Source organism: Cygnus olor, chromosome 3 (genome assembly GCF_009769625.2).
Source record: "Cygnus olor isolate bCygOlo1 chromosome 3, bCygOlo1.pri.v2, whole genome shotgun sequence".
Taxonomy (NCBI): domain Eukaryota; kingdom Metazoa; phylum Chordata; class Aves; order Anseriformes; family Anatidae; genus Cygnus; species Cygnus olor.
Window position 1 is genome coordinate 25,151,705 of NC_049171.1, and position 18,297 is coordinate 25,170,001.

Below are 18,297 nucleotides of genomic sequence, written 5' to 3' on the forward strand. Positions count from 1 at the left end.
CGCTGCCGCCGGACTACACTTCCCGGCAGCCTCTGCGCTGGTCGGAGCCGGGATCCCTGCTGGACTTCATTTCCCAGCAGGCACCGCGCCGCGGCCCTTCATGCAGGAGAAGGGCGGCGGGGCCGCGGTGCGCGCTGGGATTCGTAGTCCCCGCCGCGGCGGCGGCGCTCTCTCCTCAGAGCGGCCCGCGCGGCGGGCGGCGCTCTGGCGCGGCGGGTCGGTGTGGCGGCGTGTCCGCGCCGCTCCCGCTCCGCCGGCCCCTCACCGCCGGGCAAGATGGCTGCCGTCCGCAGGGCCCGCCGCGACTCCCGCTGCGTGGTGCGCTTCTCCGACCGAGAACTCTGCTAAGTGCCCCCCGCGGGGACCAGGCGGGACGAGGGAAGGGGGGCACGGACCCCCGGCACGGGACGGAGCCGCCCGAGGGCCGGCAGCATGGTGAGAGGGGGCGGCGGAGGGCGGCGGGGCCGGGATGGGGGGCGGCTGCTGCCGGGAGCGGGGGCTGCACCCCTTAACGCGACGCCTCTGAGGTGATCTGGGGGCAGGCACCCCGCTCGTTAAGGGTTTGGGGTCTGAGGTGTCAGGAGGCTGGGTCAGGGCTGCTTTCCCGACAGCACCGCCGGGTCAATCCAGCTGTCCGCCCTGAGAGCACGGCCATTCAAACCGAAGCCTGTTATATCCTTCAAGAGCCCTCAAAACTCACCACTATGACTTAAAACGCCAATTTTTGGACATAATATCACTCCAACCACATAGACAAAACCATGAGCTACTCCTCATTTCCCTACAATTCAAGAAGAGCGTTGGCCATCGGTCACAGTTTTGCAGTGTCATCCCTGCTTATTCTCCAATTCCCGACGATTGGCACGTAGCCCTCTTGGGCTTCGAACTGTTTCTTACCTTTATTTTGCTGAAGCAAAGATCTGAAATGCTCAACTGCAGTGCCGAGCCCTCTAGGAAGTGGCTGTTGTGCTCGGAGGAGAGCAGCACGCAATTGTTGATTGCAAAATAGTTAAAGCTAAGCCACACACGTAAGCTAGTTTTTGCATTTGGCAAATATTTTCTAAAGCTTTGCAAACAAATCAGAATCAAATTGACTCAGCAGACTTCTTTTTGCAGGTCACAGGCTGGCTCTGATGTTTGCTGTCTCCCTGTTGACCTTTTGGATGCTTAGTTTGCTGCCACTTTTCTCACGGCAAAAATCATTTGAGCTGATCAGCCTGCACTGAGGATGGCTCACTTTTTAAGCAGGATAGAGTCGCTGTTACGTAGGACGCCTGACTTGTAGCACAAGGAAGGCCAATAGCATAAAGATGAACGGGCTTGATTTCTTTAAGCTACTAAGTAGTAACAGTACCTGATTCTGTGAACTTGAGAAGCTATAATTACAGCTTAAGTATTACCAGAATGCAGGGAAGGAGCCAGTTTTTACAAGTCAAAACCTGCCCTGGGTGCGATCTCATGAGCTGCCTGCCAGTGGTGATGCCTGCTTTACCCGTGTGTTTATGTGTTTGTACTAGCAAAACCATGGGGATTTCGGAGATCAAATAAAGAGCAGAAGGGTTGTTAACAGAGAACAGTTTTCCAGTCCAGTTAGCTGTGCAGTAGTAACGTGAAAGAATTGCATTACTGATAAATTTGGAGGGATGGTAGCTTATGCTGTCACTGCTGACAGAAGACAAACCTGTCATATGAGAGACTGCAGAGCAGACGTGAACTCGGCATAGAAGTAAAGACGAAAGCCAAATTTTGGTTGTAAAGAATTCAGTAATGCTTTTTTTTTTTGTTGTTGGGCTTTGGAGTAGGTCTCCATAGTATGGTATATTTTTATTTTTATTTTTTATTTTGGATTGAGATTGAGAGCACATTGAAGTTTTAAAGAGCATTGAACCATATTTTGGAAGCAGTTGGTCCAGAACCATGGCTGATTTTTGACTCAGAAATGAAGAGCAGGTAGGGCAGTTGAAACAAAGGCAAGGGGAAGAAAATCAAGACTCACGAAAAGTTACTGAAACCAAGTTTTTGAACAGTAGGTGGAATCATAGAGTACCCCGAGTTGGAAGGAACCAACAAGGTAGACTTCAGCCAACTTTAAAACGCAAATAATTCTAACTCTTATTGGCTTAAAATAGCTTATTTGCAGACTTTGTAGTTTAAAGCTTTTAATGGGTGTGCCTTTATGCGCAGGGAGATAATGTGTTGATTTAGTTAGAAATAACTTTCCAAGTCTCTGCATTTTGCAGATAAAACCAGGCTTCTTCTGCCCAGACTGAGAGCTGCCTGGGCAAAATTCAGCTGCAAGCCAGAAGCCTTGTGGCTCTGCACTCTGTGCAGGCAGAGATAGGCCTTGTTTGTGCCAGCACCGTGCCGTAATAACGCAGATACAAGACATCCGTGGCAGAGCTAGCTTGTTGCTGCCTGTCTCTGCCTGGCGTAGGTGTAGTCCCTGTGTGCTGAAGTACTCTGCTGATAGGTCTGCTGCAACTTGTACAACGTTAACAGCCTGCAACCAAATTCTGGAGTCAAAAACCATGATGTTTCTAAGTTATTTACTCCTTGCTCAGATTTAAGGCTTTGGTACATTCTGGCTTACCTACTTCCTCCGCTGAGAAATTTAAAATACGCAACCTTAAGAATCAGTGTAGAAGCAGACACAACGCCTTTTTAACCAACCAATGCTGTTTGCATATTGAATTGTAAAAGATCAATCAACCAATGTATCAGTGAAAGCACATCTACAGATGACAAGCCAGTCCAGTAAGTCTGTGGTAGTTTAGGGAACCAGGGACAAGTGCTACGAGCTGGACTCCAGGGATGTGCTTGTCACCAAGACAAAGAGGTTAAACTTTTGCCCATCAGGTTTGCCAGTGTTCTGCTTGATCATCAGCGTCCAGGTGCTATATAAATTCTGTAAACTTTCTGAATGCAGAAATGCTTTGACAGCTGCACTGATACTGTGCAGGAGATAGGGATTTAATTACGAGAACTCCAAAGACTCTCACTAGTAAGTTTACAGGATGTCATTTTAAGTCTTCGAGGGCTATCTGCAGGGGGATGGAGGGGGACGCAAAGCTTCTATAAGTAGTGCTGGTAATCTTAATGCCAGGTTTACCTTCTTAATCTCACTTTGTGTGACATACTTGCAGAGCTAGATGTGAATTTCAGCACAGAATCTTATAAAAACTGGGATGCCTCAGAAGCAGGAAGAACTTTAAACAAATGTCTCAGTCTTTATTGTTTTTTTTTTTCTTTACTGGCATCTTGCTGCTGTTTTCATTGTGGTGGCTTGTCACTGATGCTCAGAGTTTGTTTTATTTTAGCACAGATTCTATACAGTCCAAGTACATTTTAGCAATGAGAAATTTCCCTTTCTGAAGCAGGATGGGGAAAGCTTATTTTTTTTCCTCTTTTTTTTTTTTTTTAAGGAGGGGTGTTTTTAAGTTCTGCTCTTAAACTAGCTGTCTAACTGGTATGTTGGGCCTTGTTAAGTTCAGTAAAAGCTTTGTCTCATTTAAGGTCTTATTTGTTTAACTTATCTCACAGCAGTATTGTAAGTAAAACCAGCCGTCAAGCTCTCATGCTAGCTTCTTAACTCCTTTTTCAGTGGGGTGGGTATTTCATATTTTCATATGTAATTTTTTGAGATTGCCCTTACTGTCCCGTAATTTCATAAAGTAGCTATTGCTACTCTAAGAACTTGTCTTTTCATGCTTTCATAAGTATTAAATCAAAACTATTGGTTATCTTTACAATGAGAAGATAGTGATTATTTTTGATTTCCTCTATGAATCACACCACGGTTTAAGGAAGTTTTGGTTCTGTTTTTTGATGTGGACACCGAGTGTTTTTATTTGGGTATCATGGCAGCGTGCTCGTGTATGTGAGCCTTCAAGTGATACGTGACTAGCCTGTGTTGGATCGGTAGGGCTGATGGGCAAGAAACATCTTCGTTGGGTTAATAGGGAAGTACAAACAATACCAGTTAATTTAAGATTAATTTTTATTGTCAATTAAGATTGACCAGTGGGAGCGGGCACGTATGATGTGGGAGAAGCGGTGTGTGTGTGGTTTTTTTTTAATGTGTATCCGTGATAGTTGTGCGTTACAAAATTTCTGTAGGGACTTGCACTCTGTAATCACATCTGACTACTCTCTACTAGGCAGAAGCTGAAGAAGATTGTCACTCTGATTTGGTAAGAACTGATGACAACGAAAGATCTGGTGAAGCAAATCTTCAGGTACGTTGTATATACTAGCATTTTATTTTGAACGCAGCACTGCCGTGATTTCAGCTGCGCTGTTTATGTTCATCTAGTTATCACGTATTTGTTGATATGACGTGTGCTTAATGTCTCTGCCCCTCCAAAAGTGAAATTTTACATTGTGCTTCAGTAAAGTCAGCCATCAGGTAGCTGTACAGATGGAAGTTTGTGGCAGATCTGGAATTTCTTTGAAGAACTGTGGAAATCAGACAGCAATTTCTGTATTGATTAAACTCGGGCGTAATGTGACACTTTCTTCTGGAGCAGAAAGTTGATAAAAGCAGTCTGATAGAAAAACATGTTTTCTTACATTTGCTTGTTTTCTGTGTTGGTGCTCCCTAGCAGTCTTGACAACTGCTAGAAACACTGAAAGTGTAACTTCAAAGATGTTGAAAAAATGCATGGCAAGAATAATTTGTCTTGTTTCACAAAGCGTAATGCTTTCTTTCTTAAAAGAGAAAGGAATGTAAGGCCTCAGTTGTATTTTATCTAAATGACAGCCTTGATTGTCATAAAGCTTAGTATGCGTACATACAAAAATGAGCTTTTCTACATTTTCATTTCAAGAATTAATTTGTGCTTAAGATAGTTCTGCATGAATAAGAACACATGATATCTCTCAAAAGCATATTTTTCTATGGAGTCTTAGGTCATAACCATACTAACAGCCACTTCTTGGAACATCCCAGTTTTTCTTCTGAGGTAGACAGTCCAGATAAAGGCAATTGTGTTATTGAATGACATTGAACAAATACACGTGCACTTTTAAAAAATGTTCTATAAAACTATTGCTAACTGTCCATGTTAACAACCTTTTAAGACTTGGAAGTGTAATGCATAATTTGGAATTCTTTTGTGCGTTAGTACTGTATGATCTTTGCTTAGAAGGCGTACTGTCTGAATACGTGATACTAAGTCGGAATTAATCGGATGTTTTAGGCAGAGCTCCAGATGTTCAGAGCTCAGTGGATGTTTGAGCTTGCCCCAGGTGTGAGTTCTAGTGGGTTGGAAACTCCGCCATGCAGAGCATCACCAAGAGGACCTGGACTAAAGTCTGCAGATACCAGGGGGAAACAGGAGATAGCAAAAGAGGAAAAGGTACAAAAAATGAATGTGTGGTTCTGTTGTTATTTTCTGTCCCAGTGTAGCATTGCATTTTCTTCTAAATATTTCAATACTACTTCAATAATCAGTGTCTTTTATTTCCTAAGATGAGGCTTAGACTATTTTTTGGTTCTTTTCCATCTCGCCAGCTCCTTTTGGAATGGATAGCTATCTGTTTTTGTAAAGCTACAAAGCTTTGCAAAGCATTGTCATAGCTGCAAGTCCAACTGCTGTTCTAAAGGAGCCAAAGTACTGAAAAGAATTACTTTATATAACCCTGCGAAAAGTGAGTCACGATGGAAGTACTGTGATCCAGTTAGAATAGTTGTGTTAACTTTCTACGGTTCTTATACCTCCAGCACCATGCTGTGATCCAGGTCCAGGCTGGTGGGACATTTTTTCTTCTTTTTTTTTTTTAACTTGTTTAAATCTTTTTTTTTAAAGAACTTGGAGAAGTTGTTGTTTGGGAATTTCAGTTCTGGCTTGTAGCTTATGAACATGTTCTATCATTTTGTGTGTAGAGGTATTTTATACTCCTTTGTAGAGTATAGTAGATAAGATGAAAAATAATTTAAAATCAAATGGCATTGCTCTTGTATTTACAACCAACTTAAGTGTTCTGTGTAATTTATTCTGCAGGCAAAAGAACTTTTCCTGAAGGCAGTAGAAGAAGAACAAAATGGGGCCCTTTATGAAGGTAATAGGAAGTCTGCAGTGAGCGTCTTTGCTGCAGAATAATTTAACCCACTAATTTAGGAATAAGAGTGCATGATGACAGTGAACTTAAACTGAAGGCTAACAGTAATTTGAGAATTATTTGGATAAGCAAACAACCTTGCTGTAAAAGGAACCATTATATCACAGATCTACGGTTGAAAGAATCAAGGAAAGAATTTCTAGATTGTGGACAAAACGTGAGAGTATTTTGAAATCTAAAAATATTCGCACCAGTTTAAAGGAAAAAAAAAGGCGTAGCCCACACAGAATCAAAAGGAGAAAACAGTTATTCTCCACTTCCCACCAGCAAGTGATGCTCAGCCATGTCATGAGAAGCAGGGCCTCGATATGTGTAGCAGTTGTTTGGGAGGACTGTTCCTACACATACATCCATATGAGACCTCAGTAACAAGGTCCTACACCAGACAGATAAATCACTGAGCGTGTGGTGGGACATCTGTTTTCAGATCACACTTTTATCTGCTGACCTGGCCCAGTTTGCCAGAATCCAAGTGACATTTTAAGCCTGCTTCTGATATCTGCTGATACCTGACGTTTGTGAGGCAGTTATGTGAAACAGCTTCTTCGTGCTCAAGTACAGTACAGGCCTAGCTCGGAGACTAAATGCTAAAGTTGAGACTGATCTGTTCAGCTGAGGCTGCTGCTGTTCCCTATCCTCACCAGCCACAGGATACTAGCTGTCAGTCAGCAGCACTGACAAGTACTCAAGGGAACATGAACACTTACTTGTCCCAAACTCAGGCTTCTCAGACTCATTAGTGTATCAAGTTCTGAGCTTCAAACTCACTGGTGGTTTGGTTTGTCTTTTTAAAGGTCCAAGCTGAGGGAGAATGGCTATCCGGTCTTAGTATCATCACATGGGAATAATCATGTGGGATTATAAAGAGGCATATAAATACATTCAGTCTTTTTTAATACTGGTGTTAAGATCATGTATGCATCTACAATGAATCCATTGCCTTCAGAAGGATCCACAGAGTTAACTCAGAAGAAAGCCATGCTGCAGCTTAAGTAACAGTTCTTTCACTCAGGGTTTTTTTCCTTTGCCTCTTTCTCTACTCAGTGTTTGTAGCATCTTTGGAGTGTTAAAGGCAGAAGTACTTTCTCTGAGTGCTGGATGAAGCCCCAGCTGTCAGTTCTCTCTCACATCCCATAGTCTTTTGTTTGCTTTCTGAAAAGGCTTCTTTCAAACCAGTCAGGTTCCTCATCCTCAGTGTTTTGAGTGGCTTGCTCCTGTACCTTGTGTAGCTTCCATGGTACCATGGTAAAATTTACTTGTTTTGGGTCTGTTGTCGATGTTTTTTAAACATACAACAATATTTTTTGATACTTCACATATATAATGTTATGTATGTCTGAATATTTGTCTGTACTATATTGGGAATTTAAGGTATACCTACATCTTCTTTCAAATTCAGTTTCATGTTCCTTTTGGTTATTTATGGCAGCAATGCTTAAAAATTCTGTGGCTTGCTGGAAGAACTTTCAGTCCTATGCAACAAACAAAATCATGACTTTAGCATAAAATAGCATTTACTGTAAAATTTTGTACTCCACAACAACTCCACAACTGATTTTTTTTTTTTTTTTTTGTGGTTAAGGCAAATCTGTAAAAGCTGAAACATGAGAAATCTTTATTATGAAGGAGGATATGAAGTTTTTAGTTTTGTCAGTGTTTGATTTGCTTTTCTTCTGTATTGAATTTACGCCTAATCAGTTTAGATTAAACAGGATTTACTATGCAAAGACATTTTTCACATTTTTCAGTTTTCAGTACTTCTGCTTGAAGTCATCTCTCCGAAACAAGTCTTTGCTTTGGTAAGCTAATATAGGCATCAGACACATTTAAATATTAGACCTTTTGTTTTCAGCCATCAAGTTTTATCGTCTAGCCATGCAGCTTGTACCTGACATAGAGTTTAGGATCACCTACACACGGTCCCCAGATGGTGATGGAGTTGGAAAGAGGTGGTAAGTATGAAAATTTACTCATGAAGTGCATAGGAGTATTGAAACCTGAGTAAAATGATTTACAGTGTGTCCTGTAGGTACTGGGGCTTTCCATCGTAGTCATCAAAATAAAGGCAGGTTTGTTCAGTGTAACATCTTACTATGGTTTTAGTCACGACAGGCCCAAACATAGTTGTCCTCTCTATATGTTTTAAAACCCATTGATAGGTCTGCTAGTTGCAGGCTGGGCTCTTTATTCTCAGCTCATTCTATTAAGCTTGTCTAGAGTGGAATTAAGTGATACTAAAAAGTGACTGGAAGATCGTTCAGCAACTTTGTATCCCAGTACAGGAGAAGGAAAGTATTTTGTTATGAGATTAAGGAGAGTTGTGTAGTCTGTGGTTACTTTGTGCAAGCAAATGTGAGCCTGTTAAAGGACCATATTGTGGCATGCAACTTAAATATGATCCAGCAAATTGATGCAAAGATAAGGACACCTGTTGTTACGTCTGATATCAAAGTTTTGGCATTCCCTCTTCCTAGTGTTGAGGATAACGAAGAGGATGGCAAAATGGCTGATCTCCTGTCAGATTTCCAGCAACAGTTAACTCTTCAGGACTCTTCCGTCAAACTTTGTCAGCCTGAGCTTGACGTTAATCAGACCCATATCTCAGGTATGAGTTAAGATGGACTTCAGGAGTTCAGAGGAAGAATTTTTATAGATGTTTCACTCTGACTTTATTAAAACATTTACCTTTTTCATTCTAAAGGTAATTTTAGAGAAAAGTACACAGTATCTCTTTATTTACTTTTATAGTTATATCTAACGATGTCGTGGATGGTTTTGCCTTAAACCTACAACCTTTTTTATGTAGTATGTATGATTTGTGCCTCAGCTATTTTCACTTGATCTCAAAGCAGTTATACTGAGGAAAGTCATTGAGTCTTTTGTGGATGTGGTGTTACAGGTCAAGCTGTAGGCTCCAGAAAGCAGCACTTGTTGAAAATAAATGAAATGTGATCCCTAATAACAGAAGATCAGTAAACAAGACTATTTACAGCTGAAACAGAGAAAACACAGGGAGGCAGAAAGTTATAAGAAGGAAATGAAGCCAAAATTCTTAGGGCATTAGAAATTCAGTGAGAATGCTAGGAAAATTCTCATATGATCTTGTGGAGCTTTGATGAGGATTCCGTCATTATCTTATATTCCATTAGAAGACGTTTTAAAACAATGCTGTGTGATAACATTTTATAACATGTGATAACGTTAACATTTTCATAACATCACTGGACTTGTACCACAAAATACAGAGTGACATGACACCAATTTCGTAGTGGATACATTGTTCTTAGGATGTTTTATCCATCACGGAATGTGATCTGAGCTTGTCTTGCCAAAGCAGTATGCTTTGAGGTAATGTTATACATTAGACGAGATGGAATAAAAAAGCAGCTTTATAGACACTGTATGTGCAATGTACCTGTGGAATTTGGTACCTTACAAGTACTCATATTTGTAGTCTAACACTGCATTTTGTCCTGTTGTTTTAACATAATGCAACTGAGTCTTAACTTTTGATTTTTTCCCATTTGTTCTTGGTAGCTACCCTGGTATCTGCCTGCAATTTTGAAAAATAGATATTTTTTTTTTTTTGGTGGAAAGTCAGAATGTCAGTAACTGAAATACAGACAAACTATTGATTTACACGTTACAATCTAACAAGAAACTGTTTTCTGTTTGCAGCGTTGCCTTTGGAAGTACTAATGTACATCTTCCGATGGGTGGTTTCGAGTGACTTGGACCTAAGATCATTAGAGCAATTATCTCTTGTTTGCCGAGGATTTTACATTTGTGCCAGGTATTGTAGACAATTTACCTAGAGTAAAGCTTTTATCTGCTCTAAGGAAGAAAAAAAATTGTTTTATGCACAAGCATGTATAAACAGTATGTAGAGGTGGATAACAAATTCATAGAACAAAATTGTCAGTATTGAAGGGGTCAGGTTTTTTGTTTTCTTTCATTGGTTTATTTTCATGCAGGCCACTAAATCTTACGTGTAGGACCATGTCCTGCATTTTCTTCCCATGGCAAGTCCCATGTTACGCTCCTCACAGTGCTAATCAGCTTTTGAGTATGCCACTGATCGGTACGTTAGATGACTTCACTGTAATAAAAGTAACTGAAAGTACTTCTGCCTTGTTTGCAAGGTCTCCAAAACGTTTGTTGTGTCGTTATCCTCATGGCCACACAGAGGAGTGCCAGACTGGTGAAATGCTCTTCTGTACTTGGCTGAAAATTACATTTTGTTCTTGGATTTCTTGGGGAGAAGGAAATGGCTTTCAAATGCTCCAGGATTAAGGAAATTAATTATTTTAAATTACGCTACTCTATGAGCCACAGTAGCTCAAGAAAGTTTCTTTCAGTTGCATTCAAACCAAATGAAGGCATTTGTTGCTCTGATACATAAAAAATGAAGTTTGCAGGAAAGTTTTGAGTTAAAAGTTTTACTTTTTTCTTATTTTTACCAGAGATCCTGAAATCTGGCACCAAGTCTGTTTGAAAGTATGGGGCAGGAGTTGCAATAAGCTTGTTCCGTATTCCTCTTGGAGGGAAATGTTTTTGGAAAGGCCTCGCGTTCGATTTGATGGTGAGGTGTACTTTGGGCAACAGATTTGAGTTACTGCATGTAACCATGACAGGAGCAATCGGATGGGTTTTATGTTTATGACTTTGTTAGACCTGATATGAATTTATTGGGACTGGGTAACCAGCTCTCGCCCTTCCAACCTCAACCATTCTGTGATTCTGTGGGCTTTTGAATCTGTAGAATACCTGTAAAAACAAGGGGAGGGTGTACGGGACAAACAAAAACTTCCATGTATTTAAGTAACAAAAACTCAAAAGTTTTGGGTTACCATTTTTAATCTTAAGTATTGTATGCACTTCGTTTTTGTTCATATGCTTGTTTCCTTCGTTCCTGTAGGTGTGTATATCAGCAAGACAACGTACATACGCCAAGGAGAACAATCTCTTGATGGTTTCTATAGAGCATGGCACCAAGTGGAATATTACAGGTAGAACTGTAGTACAATGAGTGAGTGAAATGTTTCTCTCTCTTAAGTTCTTTAGATCCAGCCCTTGATATCTCAAACATTAATCACTCTGTAAAACCCAGTGGAGCTACTACTGTGTGCAAGGCTATATATATTTTTTTGAGAATAGGTCTTAAGAAATAGTGCTTGTTACAATAATTAGAGGCGGACTTAGAAACACATTTCATGTTCTGTTATACTGTTTCATGTGGATAGAAGTTCAACAGTAATAACATTAATACACAGATCTCATTCCCCAAATCACTTCTGTTTTACATTTCTGATATAATAATTGCTTTTAGCAAAGGGAAAACAAGTGACTATATGAGAGCTGTTTATTTTAACTCATTTGTAACCAGTTTTAAGTAATCAAGAGGCTGAGCTTTCTCAACTTGCTGTAAATACCTTCCCATTGGTTTCTTCTGGCTATTTTTCTTTTGTCCTTCATTCTGCTGTTCACTAAGTTTGTTCCACTCCGCTGTCTTTTCTGAGGCTGGAAACTTAATAGAAATTGTTGAATCTCATGGCTATTTATAGAGTCTCTCAAACATCAAGATGGTATCTGAGTAGTGTAAAAATTAATCAGATCCCAGAACCTGAAAAAGACCATATGACATTGTCCATTCCGTACTAACACTGTAATTAAGATTTTATTGCGTTTCTTTCAACGGGTGCTGGAAATGGAGAAAACTTACTTGAGGTCAGTTTTGACTCCAGAATAGCCTGCTTGCTTTAGTGAGAGCTGGCAAAGCTCCCCAACTGCTCTCCTTTTGCATAACTCCTCATAACTTGGTCTTTTAATCTTCAAAACTGTCTTTTGTGTTTTGATCTCTTTTTCTGCTATCTCCTTCTGTGAAACATCCAGTGATTTTTAAAATAAATAAATAAATCTAGATTTATATTGTGTAATTATATTTTTGCAGATATTTGAGATTCTTTCCAGATGGTCAAGTTATGATGCTAACAACTCCTGAAGATCCTCAATCTATCGTTCCTCGCTTACGGACTAAAAATACAAGGTTAATGAAAGAAAATATTTAGCTGTACAGTTTCCCTATTGCTTCCATGTGGCAATTTCTACGTACTTTTGTGTCCAATTCTATATCCGGGCTTAGCAAAACAAGAGTGAAAATGTAATGTTATTTTTGTTGTAGGAAAACTACTGGGAACTACAAAGAGTTTTGGTCTTTATGCCAAGATACCTTTCACTTTAAGGTCCTGGTATTATAAGTAGATTTCCTCTGCAGGATACATGTTTTTGAACTTTTAAAGGAAGTAAATGGAAGAATACACGTTGTTAGATTGGTGGCTTTAGTATACTTTTAAAGATACCATTTTGTAATTGACTGCTTTCTCACATTTCCTTGACTGTGTTTGTGAAGGACAGTGAAGTTTTTGGTGGGACTTGCGTACATTATTGCTTGATTTCTTTTTGATGTTTGTATGGTCTTAGTAAAAATACAGAAAATCATTTGGGACTTCAGAACAGGCTTGAGCTGTTAATCAGAAACCTGAAAATACTTAGCAGTAGGCTAGATAGGACAGTAAAGATAATAAGTTAATCAGTTCTATCTGGGAAAATTTAAAAGCAGCCTTCCAAAATGATTTCCTAATTTCGCACTATGAATGAGCCTGGTATTTACCAAATGCAAATAAAAATAGGTCTCCTGGATTATGATACATAGTCTTCTTTTCAGTACTGATATTTGTAGAAGACTCTTTTGGGACAGCAAACTTCTTTGCCCTTGACACTGTCTTCCTCTTAACCTTCCAGAACGGATGCAATCTTACTTGGTCATTACCGTCTTTCCCAGGAAACGGACAATCAAACCAAAGTATTTGCTGTAATAATGAAGAAGAAGGAAGAGGTAAGTAGAACACAGAATAGAGAAAAGTAATTTAAGGAGAGGGCTTTATAATAAGGTTTTTCTCAGACTGAATATTTTAAGGCACCTGAAGATTTGTATTACACCAGAGGATTGAAAAATTAATGTTTAAAAATGTTTAACGTAAATACATAAATGTGATGAATTGTCTTTTTTCCTCAAATCTGTAATAATCTTTGTTAAGACAGATAAATATTTGGTTCACAATTGGGCAGTGGTTCTCCTCTTCAGGCTTAATTGCTATGTGTGGTGCTGTTAGGTAGTTTGTAACAAACAGGAGGGAAGGGTGGAAGAGGTCATTTTCTGAGATCATTTTTTGACTATGTGTGTAGATGTTCCATAGCATTAAATGAAAATAAATGAGTTAGAAGTGTTACCTTACTTTACAGTGAGTTTATGTAGTTTGGGTGGTGTCCTCTGTTCCTGTTTTCCTGTGAAAACTTCTATAGTCAACATCTGAATTCAAAACTTTTTTTTCTTTCCACAGAAACCAATTGACTACCACAAATACAGGTATTTCCGTCGTGTTCCTGTACAAGAAACAGATCACAGCTTCCATGTAGGACTGCAGTTGTGCTCCAGTGGGCGCCAGAGGTTCAACAAACTGGTTTGGATACATCATTCTTGTCACATAACTTACAAGTAAGTAAATGAAGAGTGAGATCAAAGAAGGATACTTAATTGTAAGAATACATGCGGCATGAATTTGTCCGGTGCTAAGTTCAGAAAATGTGGAGGCTCTGAGACTGAGGCTCTAACAAAGTGTCCTGGGAACAGTAACTGGTCCTGATTTGATGTATTGTAGTGAACTTTAAGAAATCCCAAGATCCGAATAACTTTTTCTAACGGTATGGGAAGCACACTGAGTAGTTGAGTTGCAGCATTGTAGCCATTTAAAGGATTTATGCACAGTGTTCAGGTGACTCCAGTGTGATGCCAGTAAAAGTGTGTGGAAAGCCTATATTCATTAAGGTCTATTTCTGTTCCTCTGTAACCGTGCAAGCTATAAATACCATTATGTGAGAGTCACTGCACCCACTGTGTGGGCGCTGTGGTGCTTGCAGACCACAGAATCCAGCCATGCTGTACGGGTGTGTGGCCAGCTGTCCTCATCGCTAACCCAGCAGGAGCTTTAACCCCTGTTCCTGCACCTTCCACTCTAAACTATGGGCAGGTTGGCTGTCCAGATGTTTGGCATTGGCATTTAGGGTGGATCTAGGTGGTCTTGTCTTCCAGTCTTCTTAATCTCTGTATTCGGTGCTTTTATGGGGACAAAATCTAAGAAGTAAACTCCTAGCGGTTGGGAGTATAGGTAACTTACATAAACAGAAAAACAGCTTTTATAAGAACAAGTATTTGCATACCTCATTTCTCAAGAAGTGGCAGTATTGGAGACATTCTTTTCAGCTTGAAATTCCTGTTCCAGTAGGGTTCTGCTTTATCTGTCAGTATCCTGGTGTCCTTTTGAAACTAGAATAAAGATGAATATAAGACACAGATGGAGGACATGCACTTTTTTTTTGTTTTACTAATATTCAGAAATACATGGATTTCCTTTTTTCTCTTTTTTTGTATTGTAAACTTACAGACAAGTTCTGGCTGTCACTTTATGTTCTGAATTCACGTTTCTAGTTGAAACAAATGAAAGGGGATTTTTTTTAAAGACTAATATGATGGCTTAAGTGATACCCTGCTCTTTTTCAAGTTTTGGAGCTAGAAATAAAAGCAGAAGGGGAAGTGATTTCTTTGTTATTAAAGCAGAAGTGTATTCTCTATGGTGTGACCTAGGCTATGTTCACATGGTTTCAGAACGAGGCGGTGTGAAAGTTACGTACATTCCAGCTGTAGTTTGCACATGCTGTACTGTGGAACTTGACTGCATAATTGAGGGAGTTAAACAACAACTTTTGTCTGATTTAACTTTTATAATGCTCTTTGCAGATCGACTGGTGAGACAGCAGTTACTACTTTTGACATTGACAAGATGTACACCCCTCTGTTCTTTGCACGAGTGAAGAGTTTTACTGCATTTTCAGAAAAGCCGCTCTAAGAAACACCTTTTCCTCTCACAACTCTTGCATGAATAAAAGGTTGTAGCTAATGAGCACTTAAGTTATAAATGTGTATATATTTGGAGCATTTTAAAATTCTGGGGTTGGTGGTTTTTTCTGTTTCTTTTTTCTGAAGGCAGTACGTTCCATTTGATTATGGCTGGGGATTTTTTTTGAGATCAAGCTTATGAGTATAAAACACCTTTACGTTGTGACAAGAATTTGATAACAAAGTTTTTATTTTTTTTAAACAGATTTTATAAATCAGTCTGCTTAAAATGTGAGTCTTCATCTGCCTGGACACTGGTTTGTCCAAAAGGAATTGTTATAGGAAAATCTCATTGTCCACGGGACAGTGTTTGTGGTCTCTGGTGAAGGTTTGAAATGTGAAGGGGAGAAAGCTGTCTTATATTTGTTAAGCTGTGTGACTTAAAAGAACTTCAAATAAATGTTTTCTTTAAATTAAATTTATTTTGTTTGCCTTCAAGATCTGGCATTATGTCAACATCAACCTTAAGGAAAAAACAATCCAGGGCAAGCAGTCACGAAGTGTAACGTTTAAATGCAGAGGTACCTCCCCGCCAATGCAGTGATTCCAGCTGGTCATAACTGTAACTTGAGCTTTACACAAGTTCAGTGGAGCCTGCCTTCTCAACAGGATGGACGTAAAAGGGAGAAGGATGTGGGCAGCGAGCTGTCCTCTTGTACTGTAGGCTGAGTTGGCAGGGTACATGGCTCTGCTTGGGAAGTGTCACAGTGCAATGGTGAAATGCTTGTCTGTGTACTGCTTATGCGTTGGCAAGGTCTGATTGCACGAGTAAGCAGGCCTCACTTAAACGTGTTTGTAATGTGCTATAACCCTTCATCTAACCTTGCTACAGATGCTGTAAATCCTTTGAGCATTTGTTGTACTAAGATAAATTTTGAGGCTGCTGTAGATGTTCAGGTGCTGTGTACTGCTAATCATGAAGTGTACCTTGAGATTGGTGCAGGTACTGTATGCTGCTTCTCCTGCATATATTGCTTGGGGGTGTAGTGCAGACACTGTAATACAGCTTATCATATGTATCTTGGGTTCTGAAAGAACTGAAGCTTTTTAGTGTAGTTTTTTAAAGCCATTTTGCATAATTAGCCTTTGAACATCTCATTTCGAAATAGTGACGTGGAGTTGAGGACTGAAGTCTGAAAGAGCTGCGGAAAGAACTATTCTTGTTCCATAATTTATAAAGTGTATCTTTGCAAGAAGCTACACGATTAAAAATACATCAATAAATCATGATTTTGAACACACAATCCCTTGCAATTTCTTATTTTGCCAAGAAAACATTATTTTCATACAATAAAAGATGATTACTTAGGAGTTACCGTGGATGAACCGCGTGTTAGGCAAGACTGACAGAATTAATCTCTTAATAACTTCTTATTATGCCACTTAAAGGTTATCAGAAAAGCAGAGGAGCTTTCAGGTACGTGAGTTCTGGATAAGGATGTGTATCTAAAACTTCTTGCGTTCTGTAGCTAGTCTTTTGTAGCTAACTAATGAGACTTTGCCTACAACCCTTTGGCCGATGCCCTTAGGCTCCAGGGCTGCACTTGCACTCTTACTTGATACAACAGAACATTTAATGAGTGTATTGTACTCTTGTAATTGTTGAAGGGAAAGACAATTGCTTAGAATATCAGCTTCATGCTTTGAAGATAAGTAATGAAATATTGCCAAATTTGTAAATGAGGAAAGATGTTAGTTACCTACCCTTCTACTGATGATGGTAAAGATCTGATTCTGTCTTCTGAGTAATGTATAAAGCTTTTGTGACAAGAATCAGAAGATGGTTCTGATTATTAGCTTTGTTCAGTAACTAAATTCCATGTATTAGAACTCCCTTTCAATTCAAAGGCCTTTTCATATGAAGATTTCTGCTGCTTCTGAGCTTTTTTTTTCCTACCTTTGTCATATGTTTGAAATATACTCTGGGCACAAAGGAAAAACTAGCTAGTGTCTTGTTACAAATTGAGATCTTTTACAAATTGAGATCTTGGTTCAGCGGAAGTCTTAGGCAATTATTATTTTAAGGTTATATGAAATACTCCTTCACCAGGAAGGTTATGCAAGCCTCCTGTGAGACGGAGCTATGACTAATATGCCTGTTCGTCTACGTTTAGCAATAAGAGAGAGTCGAGCAGTTTGTCTTTTGAAATGGTTTATCATTGGCAAACACTATTACTGTCTGGTCACGTGCGACTATTAAAATAGTACTTCTTTCGGCAAAGAAGGGCGAGCGGTTGTTCTTCCTTTGTTCTATGTAGGAATTTTTCATAGTCCAAGGCTTTAATAGCCAGAGGCTTTGTGTTCTTACAATTTAGTTTTATTGTCCTTTTAATTACCATATAAAGACACTAGTTGGTGTAACTAGTTTACTGCTGGCAAATTGTCCTTGGCTAATTATATTAGTAACTGTAATGAAAGAATCAGGGATGCACACTTGTGCAGTCTTTTTTCCCTAGATTTTTTGGGGGGTGAGACAAGTCCACTTACAAATGGAAGGAGGGCTACAAAAGGGAACAAAAGCATAATTTTCAGAGCTGTTGATCTGTTTTTTTTTGTTGTTGTTGTTGTTTGTTTGTTTTTTTGCATTGGCTTGAAAACAGCAAGCGGCCTTTTGTGCTGTTGAAGAGGTCTTTGCGGCCCAACATTTTACTGATGGAAATATTTCCTTGTCCCAATAAAGAAACTCTACAGAATAATGTTCTGGAGCCTTCAATTCATGCTAGCAAAAGCGGAGTCTTAGCCAGCTGTTTCAGTCTGTGCAATTTCTGCAGTACACTGGAGTGAGCCTACAGTTAAACACACAATGCGTTTTTGCTTTCTTTAGCAGAGACGAGGGAGTAAAACAGATTATGGCACTGCCAGAACACTCTGGTCACACCCCCACTGTACAGTTAAACAGTCTAAATGCTAAGCAAATTTTGTGGGGGGAAGGTGCTCAGATGACCAAATGCCATGCTAATTTGGCTTGGTCTAATCAAAGCCAATTACACCTTTGTGTGTAAATGCTGGTCTGTAGAGGTGGGGAGAAGGAGAGAGAGTGATTCAGTGCTATTAGCAAAAGATCAGCTGCAGACACTTTCCGGTTGCTGAGCTCAGCTCCTCTCTCAGAAAGCTTGAGCCAACCCAGTCAGAATTTCAAAAACGCACCATGCTTACACAAGGTT

At 39.7% G+C, this 18,297-nt stretch overlaps 1 protein-coding gene across 1 annotated transcript; it reads left to right on the forward strand.

Moving 5' to 3' along the window:
- Positions 1-5: 5 nt before the first annotated feature.
- On the forward strand, positions 6-16,377 carry FBXO9 (F-box protein 9). Its single transcript, XM_040553946.1, has 13 exons — positions 6-435; positions 4,158-4,235; positions 5,199-5,357; positions 6,003-6,060; positions 7,973-8,072; positions 8,595-8,725; positions 9,799-9,913; positions 10,584-10,702; positions 11,039-11,129; positions 12,071-12,166; positions 12,922-13,015; positions 13,521-13,675; positions 14,975-16,377. Exons 1-13 carry the CDS (start codon positions 433-435, stop codon positions 15,081-15,083), a joined length of 1,308 nt encoding a protein of 435 aa, XP_040409880.1. The 5' UTR covers positions 6-432; the 3' UTR covers positions 15,084-16,377.
- Positions 16,378-18,297: the final 1,920 nt, after the last annotated feature.